Source organism: Choristoneura fumiferana, chromosome 4, assembly GCF_025370935.1.
Source record: "Choristoneura fumiferana chromosome 4, NRCan_CFum_1, whole genome shotgun sequence".
In the NCBI taxonomy this organism is placed as follows: Eukaryota; Metazoa; Arthropoda; class Insecta; order Lepidoptera; family Tortricidae; genus Choristoneura; species Choristoneura fumiferana.
The window spans coordinates 7,017,584-7,026,214 of NC_133475.1; the positions used below are offsets into that span (position 1 = coordinate 7,017,584).

The 8,631-nt window shown below is 39.5% G+C and overlaps 1 protein-coding gene across 1 annotated transcript; it reads right to left on the reverse strand.

The window, feature by feature from the left end:
• Window positions 1–1,052: 1,052 nt before the first annotated feature.
• Window positions 1,053–8,497, reverse strand: LOC141427377 (bifunctional purine biosynthesis protein ATIC-like). The gene is made up of 8 exons (XM_074086724.1): window positions 8,386–8,497; window positions 6,523–6,746; window positions 5,699–5,857; window positions 5,035–5,124; window positions 3,934–4,155; window positions 2,617–2,794; window positions 1,851–2,014; window positions 1,053–1,182 (listed from the first exon to the last, which is right to left on the reverse strand). The coding sequence occupies exons 2-8, from the start codon at window positions 6,742–6,744 to the stop codon at window positions 1,063–1,065; spliced, it is 1,155 nt and encodes a 384-aa protein (XP_073942825.1). The 5' UTR covers window positions 6,745–6,746; window positions 8,386–8,497; the 3' UTR covers window positions 1,053–1,062.
• Window positions 8,498–8,631: the final 134 nt, after the last annotated feature.

An 8,631-nucleotide genomic window follows, 5' to 3' on the forward strand; every position in this document is an offset into this window, starting at 1 on the left:
CAAGCGGACCTCTCGTTCGCTACTAACGACATCTAGCGATATAGTGTGTGAAAAATGAAAAGATAATTAAACATCACATGTTTATTTTTTAACCTTAAATCTAACAAGGCACAATATAATAACGCAGTGATTCGTTAAGAATAACTCTTTCAAAAACATAAAATAGTTTCAAATTGTAACTTTTAAAAATAAACCGTAAAAACTGGAATGATTATAATGGACTTTCACCATTCACTTTACGTAAATGTTTTTTAGCTGGGCTGGATATAGTTATTATTGACATCTCGCCTCCGCAAACAATACTTAATAATTATTAACAATATATGTGATTGATCATTAATACGGTATTTGACTATTTTGTATATGTTTTGTAAATTAAAACTACACAATGCCTGTTATCGAATAGAAAAACAATTTTTAAGCTACCTTTACAAATAACAGAGTTATAAAGGTTTGAAATTCAAGATTAGACAGAGAAAGACATACTGGCATGTGACGTCACACGCCAGTACCGCCATACTTGCTGCATAGAGAAAAGCGTTTGAGAAAGAGACAGGTATATAGATTTTTCAAAAAATCACTATAAATCCAATTTTCAACCGATATAAATTTTCTCTTCGCTAAACACTATCTGTATATCTATATTTTCATAATAATATTAAGATATGGCAAAATCAGGAGTTGTCAAATACCGTATTATGTATTAATCAACATTAATTATGTAATTTTAACTGTCTTTTAGCACGCCATACATACAATAATGAGTATGATACTTTAAATCCGCCACTGGAGAAAGTAAAAGCGTATAATAATGATTGATTTAGCAATTGTCCACGTTTATACTCCTATTCTCGTGAAATGCATCCTAAGGCACTGGCCTTAAACTACTGAGAAACTACTGAGTTTCATGTGATCTGAGATTAACGACGGAATTGTAATAGTTTTCATCGCTTCTTTTTGTTGCACGAAATAGCATGAGGGTAAAGAGACGGTATTCAATCGCAGGCGCTTTAGGGTTTAGCCAATACGGTCTCTGACTATCCGGACGGCTCGGAGGCAGGCTTAGTGATGGAACAAGCGTAGGTTGGTATGTGCCAGAGTGATCTTGTGTTCGTTGCACGCGTTTATCACTTCCTCGTCGTTGTTGGAGCCCGACGGACTGCCGATGTATTCTACGCCGCACTGTCAAACAAAAACAGATTTAAATATTTTTGTAAGGCCAGATACAGGGCCGCTCAGTATACAGGGCGATACTGGAAAGGAGATAAGAGGCTTGTCTAACGCACTCTGAACACAATCGTTTTCACCATTTCATACTGTGACACGGTATAGGATGAGGGTCGAAAGAGATGGTGAATGCAATCGTGAGTGCACTGGGGTTAGACAATACGGCCTAGGACCAACTTATGGTTTATTTTATTATAGGTTACTAGCCTAAGGCTAGCGTTTCGTAGTAGTAATTAGTAGGGACCGGATTATATGCAACATAAAAAGCTTCATATATGCATGCAAATATGCATGTTAAACGCTGGGAATATGCATCAAAACTGTCAAAATATGCAACATTAAATTAAGAGTCTTTAATTTTTATTAATTTTAACTTTTTTTCCCTAAATTGTTTATCATCCCACCCTATACGCGCCCCACTGCTGGGCACAGGCCTCCTCTCAGAATGAGAGGGCTCGGGCCCTAATTGGCTATGCGATTTGCTAATAAATGTTTCTATTTCTAAAATATACTCAGCAGCACAAATACAAAATTACCTCTTACATTCGTAGCCTATTACTGCATACATTTGAGGGCCAGATTTTTTGCCGCTCAGTATATTTCTATTTCTAAATAAGTATAACCTGCACAGCCCGGTCAATATTGTCCCGGAATGGGAAGAAGGCGTCCGACGCTAGGGCGACTTTGTCCAGTTTCTGCAGCCACTCGTCGCGCTCTTGCTCTGTGAGTGGCGCCGGCGCCTTGCCCTCGAACAGCGCGTTCCATTGTTCAAGCGGCATGTCCGTGCCTGTATAATACATAATAATTTACACCAATTGGTCTAGGACGTGGACGCAGGCCGCTTCCAACCGAAGCAACTTGAGGTCTATGGGGGAGGCTAATGTCCAACAATGGACGTCCTATGGCTGATGTAATGATGATAATTCTAACAAGCCCAAACTTAGTAGGCCGCTTGTAGACGTCCGTTGTTTTCACCGGAAAATGGACCGTTTATTTGCCGGACTTGCGGTGTTGTATGGCTTACAATGAATGTGTGTACATGCACCGGACATTTGTGCGGCGACGAAGCCAATACAACACCGCAAAATACGGTCCGTTGTCCGGTGAAAACAACGGACGTCTACAATACTAGCTTCAACTAGACTAGAGCAAAGGAACTGGTTCATGCATACATATTTAATGTTTGGGCTCCACAGAAAACCAGAGTTATTATACATAACACAACATGCATGTGTGGCAACACATGCTGAGTGGAGGCCCTTTTTTGTTTCCTGTCGTGTCACCAATAAACTTAGTTTTAGTGCTAGTTTTAGTCTTATTACTATGAGGTGGTGGTGCTTATGGAACCAAAATAAATCTCTCTTTCTTTCTTTCTTTCTCTGTACTGACCGACGGTCCCGTTGACGCAGTTGTCGACGGCGTTGGACTGCACGGCGCGGGTCACGCCGGCGCGGAAGCGGAGGCCGAGCACGCGCGGGTGCCGGCGCGCCCACCACAGCGCCGCCTTGCCGCCCGCCAGCCGCGTGCAGTGGATGCGCGACTGCTGCCCGGCGCCGATGCCCACTACCTGTTTAACATTACAGTTTTCCCAAAAATATCCGTAAAAGTTGACATTATTCTTTACATATCAGAAGGGTGCATAGTTTATGGTCAGCGAAAAATTAAAAAGTTAAAAAAGATTGCTGGCTCTCTAGCTCGACAATAATGTCGCGTACAAATACTATTATTGTTGAATCTCAAGTTGGTACAAGGTACACAAGTCGTATACACCCAACTCAAATTGTGGTATCAGTTGTTTTGTTGGAACTCCGGCCTTTTTTTATTGGGTCTGAAACAGCTTGTGTTTTCGGTGGAAAAATATACCTGCAGTTTTTTGTAATAAAAAAAGGCGGGAAAGCATAAAAATATTAGAATAAATTTATTATACGTATATGTATTCTATTCTAGATATTCTATCAGAGAACATAGAAACTGGCAGAGCATTCCACTCTTTAGGTGTCCGGATAATAAAGGACGAGCGAAAACGCTTTGCGCGAATTTTCGTGATGCTGACAACACAAGGGTGAAGACCGTGCCTACTTCTGGTTGTGCTGGTCTAGTCTGGTTGAGATCCAGCAGTTTTGAAATTCCGTTTGATTGTTATTCAAATAGTTTGATTGCAATTGAAATTCCGAAATATCACTAAGGCTCAGTTTCATTGGTCGATAGCTCGGTCGATATACAACGAGCGGTGTCTCTCTACAGGCGGTATAATGACCAGTAAAATGTGCTGGCTGACAGCGCGTTTTTCTTTCCATAGAGCAGCTATACTAGTACAACTTGCGTGCATATAGCGGCTGTATCGATACAGGCGCGCGTCGATGGCGCGTTTAAGAAACGCGGTTTGCAATGACCCATACTGGCCACATAATTCAGTTTTATTTCCATTTGAGATTTTTTTAACTAAGTGTTGGGTACTAGGACCATCAGCTTAAAAAGGAGAAACATTGCAAAGGGATTAATTAAAATATGATAAAAGTGTGGTATATGTAAAAAACTTATTAAGATGACCTGTTGTTTGTAGTAGTGCACAAAATTGACATGGGATTTAAGTCATTTTTTGAATACGGAACGTCGACTTACCTATACGAACATGTTATTACTACATACAACAGGTCATCTTCATGTTTTTATTTTACCTATAAATATTATTAATATTAAACTCACCTGACCATCTCTCGCATAGCACACAGAGTTACTTTGCGTATACTTGAGCGCGATGGTAGCCACGATCAGATCCCTGATAGCATTGTCGGGAAGAGTCTTGTTTTGTGTCACTATGTTTTTAAACAGGTCAGCTGTTATCTTGGCGTCATTCCTTTTTTGTTCTAGAGTGAGACCGAAGATCATCTTCTGCTCTATTTCTGCTGGCTCGTAGGTTGGATCCATCTGAATTTTAATAATAAACTTTGTATGACTATGAAACTAAATTGAACTGGTAATAAAAATTCTCATTGTTAGCAAAGTTATACCTACAAGGTGTTCTATCTACCGATGTACCCTGAGTTTATCTTTCCGATTTCAACAAAATGTTGAAGATAGAGTCCATGATTCCGAGCTGGAAAAACAGGGTCTCTAGATGAGTCCCCAAAATATTGTATGTATGTGTTCGTTTTGTTACGAAAATTATTAAGAAAAATGTGTAACAAAACGGACACATCCATATATAAATCAATGTAGAGTTAGAAATTAATCAGTACTACTGACTTAGCAAAACACACCAATATCTTTTAAAATAAAGAAGATATTATAACATGCTTAAAATAAACAAAAAATACTTTTGGGGTGTCTGAGGTTTTCAGTTATTTAATTAACACCTTGTATATATCTCATCCCGGAAAAGTACAGTTGCCTAGGAACGTCCACGTGACTATGAATTATTGTAGGTATTGATAAGGGACATTTGTAGGTATTCAATAAATAGGGTACTTTATTTATTAGTGACAAAATGTTAAACCACGAGTGTGATATCACACTCAGATGTTATAATCCCATGATCAAATTATATCGAAAATGTACTTGTAAACAAAAATCGAATAAAAATATTAAATATTAACCGAGGTGTTAACCACTCTATATAGATTATTTATTAAACTCTCGATGCGGCCTTCCCCTACGCTGTGTTGTCGTACTGGGGCTGGCTGAAGTAGCATGACAAATATGGACGTTTCCCAGAAAATACGATGGGAAAGGATTACTACCTACATCCGTTGGCTACAAAATACGTATGTAACCAAACAAAATAATCCTTCCAGACGTCGGTCTCACCTGCAACACACAATACGCTCCTCCTTTCTTCTTCTTCAGCAGTTCTAACGCCTCCTTGCTGTATCCTGGAGCCACAACGCCATCAGATACCTGTCGAAAATAGTTTAATTACACCTTTTTATTAGGTTCAAATGTAACTAAATGGTCTTTAAAGAACGTTTTTGTGTGACCCCAATGACCCAGGAACTTGCATTGGCTGCCGTATTTTACAAAATATCTATCAAAAAATAAATAAATAGATAACACGATTCTCTGAACAGAGTTCACATTGTCTGAAGTGGACTTATGCAGGGTAGGTTCCAAATTACACATGCAGACAGATTACCACTGGTTTTATTACTTTTAATATTTTTTTGTATTTCATTAACATTTTCACGTTAGAGAGAGAGACGGCAATAGCTTCCGTCTTATTCGGAACATTGTCTAATGCGGCGTTTCTCAACATTTTTCAAGCGTGGGCCTTAGACCCCCCCCCCCCCCCCTTATCATGATTCGGTAGTGATCATTTCCCATCAGATGAACCGCATGCTCGTTTTCCTCCCTCTCATAATAAAAAACCTCCTGGGACAGGGCCTTGATCTATTTCTAACTTTATACTATGTTATTTCAAAGAAAGAATCGTGGATCGTGATTCAGAGTACCAATATTGCTTCAGGTCTCTTACCTCTCTGGATATGATCCGGGCAGTGATTTCGTCGCACTCGTCGGAGAGGGCCACGAAGTCGCCGAAGGAACTCATGCGGTCGGCGCCGCGCGCGCGGGCGTACGCGCATGCCAGCGGAGTCAGTTTGGGGAGCAGATCTAGCACCATACACACTGAGGCCTGCGTTACAAAAAATAATCCTTAAGAATACTGTTTTCTATGTAAATTAGCATGCTGCATAGTCAAAATACCACAAACGGGACTTATCACGCTAATACACACGAGTAATATTTACCTCGACGTTTCGACCACATTACAGTCATCAGGTCACGAGTACTGAAGTGTGCGGTGTCAAGTCTGCCCAGCAGCGCGCGTCCTTCGAACTACCCGCATGCAAAAGCAAGCATGCTGCATGTTATATTGCAAGCTATTTGTACGACAACCGGCAAAACATGGTGACACGGTGACACCAATAACTTAAACAATATGACATCTACAAAGCTGTGGTTACCAAATAAATGACATTTTGATTTTGTATTACTGTAACCCGAACAGATTGAAAAAAAAAACCAGACCAGAAATGCTGAAGCCCGGTGTTTTACCGTTTTATCCCGAAAATAAAGACATAAAGGTGTTGACATACTATTAACCCGCGACGCCACGCCACGTCGTCCAACACATGTTTATATCTGCAATTGACCATTATAAATATTATGTGATTAGTATTAGTACTGACACGCGTCGGATGGCGTGGCGTGGCGTTTTAATAGTATGCTCGCACATTTAGTTTTCAAGTCAAGGCTGAGAATCTATTCCAAGTTGTTACAGACAGCTTAGTTACTTACCTCTTCCTCAGTAAGAGGTAAGCCTATGGCTGCGCCAGCGGGAGACACGTGCTTGAAGCTGGTCGCCGCGGGCACGTTGAGTGCTTGCTTCAATTCTCGGACCAGCTGCCATGCGTTCAATGCGTCACAGAGGTTAATGAACCCAGGGGAGCCGTTCAAAGTCGTTAGGGGCAGGCGGTCGCGCGTCGTGAAGACCTGGGCTGGTTTCTGATGGGGGTTCATGCCTGCAAATATAGATGCCATATTTTTGAGTAATAGCAATTTGGCATATCTACTTATGTATCCTGGTAGTCCGGGCAGGATCGTCTCCGCAGGACACCAACTTGCAATTTGGTACGGAAATGTAGCTGAGATGACAATGCAAGTACATTTAACAAAAAGTGCATTCAGCAAAAAAGCCTGTATTAAAAATGCTTTTTTTAATGGTAACTGCCATATTGCCAAAAAAATATACCAATCTGTACTAATGTTATTAATTTCAATTCAATATACCTAATAACCAGTACAGTCATGGGCATAAATATATATAAACTTTTATGCCACTAACCATAAGGTCGATGTATGTTTGATGCTATAGCTGTATAGATATTTATGCGTATTATAAAGTTAATGATTGAATCATGGACAGGGATATTTGGAAATAATTCCGATCCGCATTAGCGATCCCTTCAAAAAGCGAACCTACTGTGTTAAAAATAAAGTTGTGTAAAATACTTGTGATGTATAGATATCATTTAATAATATTGTAAATCTGTTCAAAAAAATATGCCTCGTTGAGTTTCTTGCCGGATTCTTCTCAACAGAGGTTTTTCCGAACCAATGGTAGTTTTTTTTTGACATTCATAAGTGCCTTTGACTTGACTTGACTTGTACAATAAAATCCTCTTATTTTCTAAACTATTTTTATGTATTTTTTTTAGCAAGATGTATTTTGCCAATGTCCATGTTAGAGACACAGATGAGGAGACTGTTCGGGTAGTATAATTTTGATTTTGGGGGAGGAATTGATAGGAGACCTTTAACAAATATATTATTATTATTCCCCTTAATGGCGGCCTTAAGGCTTGGGCCAATGTCAGTTGATTGGCCTTCAATTGGCATTAATTTTCTAGCCTTCTAGCCTTTTACACTGCTCTGCACTCAAGATAAGAGGAGGATAACTAATAGATAAGCAAGCTAAGTAACCTATTAAATGGTTATTTTTAACATAATTTTACAGTCAATGGACCATATTATTAGATAACATTGTTATTGTAGCGAGTGACGATTACACAATGTCGGGTTCATACACGTAATCATATCAACTAGTCCTTGCTTTCAAACCTTGTCCTCAAAATTCAACCTTGTTACGATCATAGTAAGAATGCTTACACAAAAACATGGTAAATTAGCCACAATTGAAGCTAAGGAAACGCGTTGTCGGCGTCAGCCCGTAAAGAATTTGGTTTGAAATGGGAATATGAGCACTTTGGAAGTTCAAGAATTTCAGCAGAGGATCGTGGAGGATATGCAAACCTTTGTTTTACTTTTACATGTTACTGGCAGATTTAATTTGAAATCTAAATCTGCCCACACCGGCAAAGCGGTTCAGTGGTTTGAAGCCCACATTGCTCTCGCCTGGGGATGATCAGTAGTCTTCTCAAATTAAATGATTAACCTTTAGTTACGTAGTACTATTATTTATTCTGTGCTTTAGTCTTGTTACTAAGTACCAAATTTCAGACCAATGCCTAAAAGAATGCCATTACTCTGCAATTTTGACGCAACTTACCTAAGTTACGCAAGGCCAGCGTATTTTGACCCGTGACAAGGATCATTTAGGCAATATACCTCGTATTAAAGTATTAAAAGTAAGGTACTGACCGTATCTCAGAGTCAGCTGGGCTTCTCCCGCGGAGTACTGCTTACGGAAGTAGTCCGAAATCGCGAGATCGTACTCTGATGTGTGAGTGAATGCTTTCAGGGCCAACTTCTGTCTAGAAAAGCATAAATATGTCAATTTTGAACCTAATACATTTCATGATTTATGTCCATGTATATGTAGTTGTGACAACATATTATATTAGGTAGGTAAAACGTAAACTATCGTTGTTTTCATAATTCACAGCA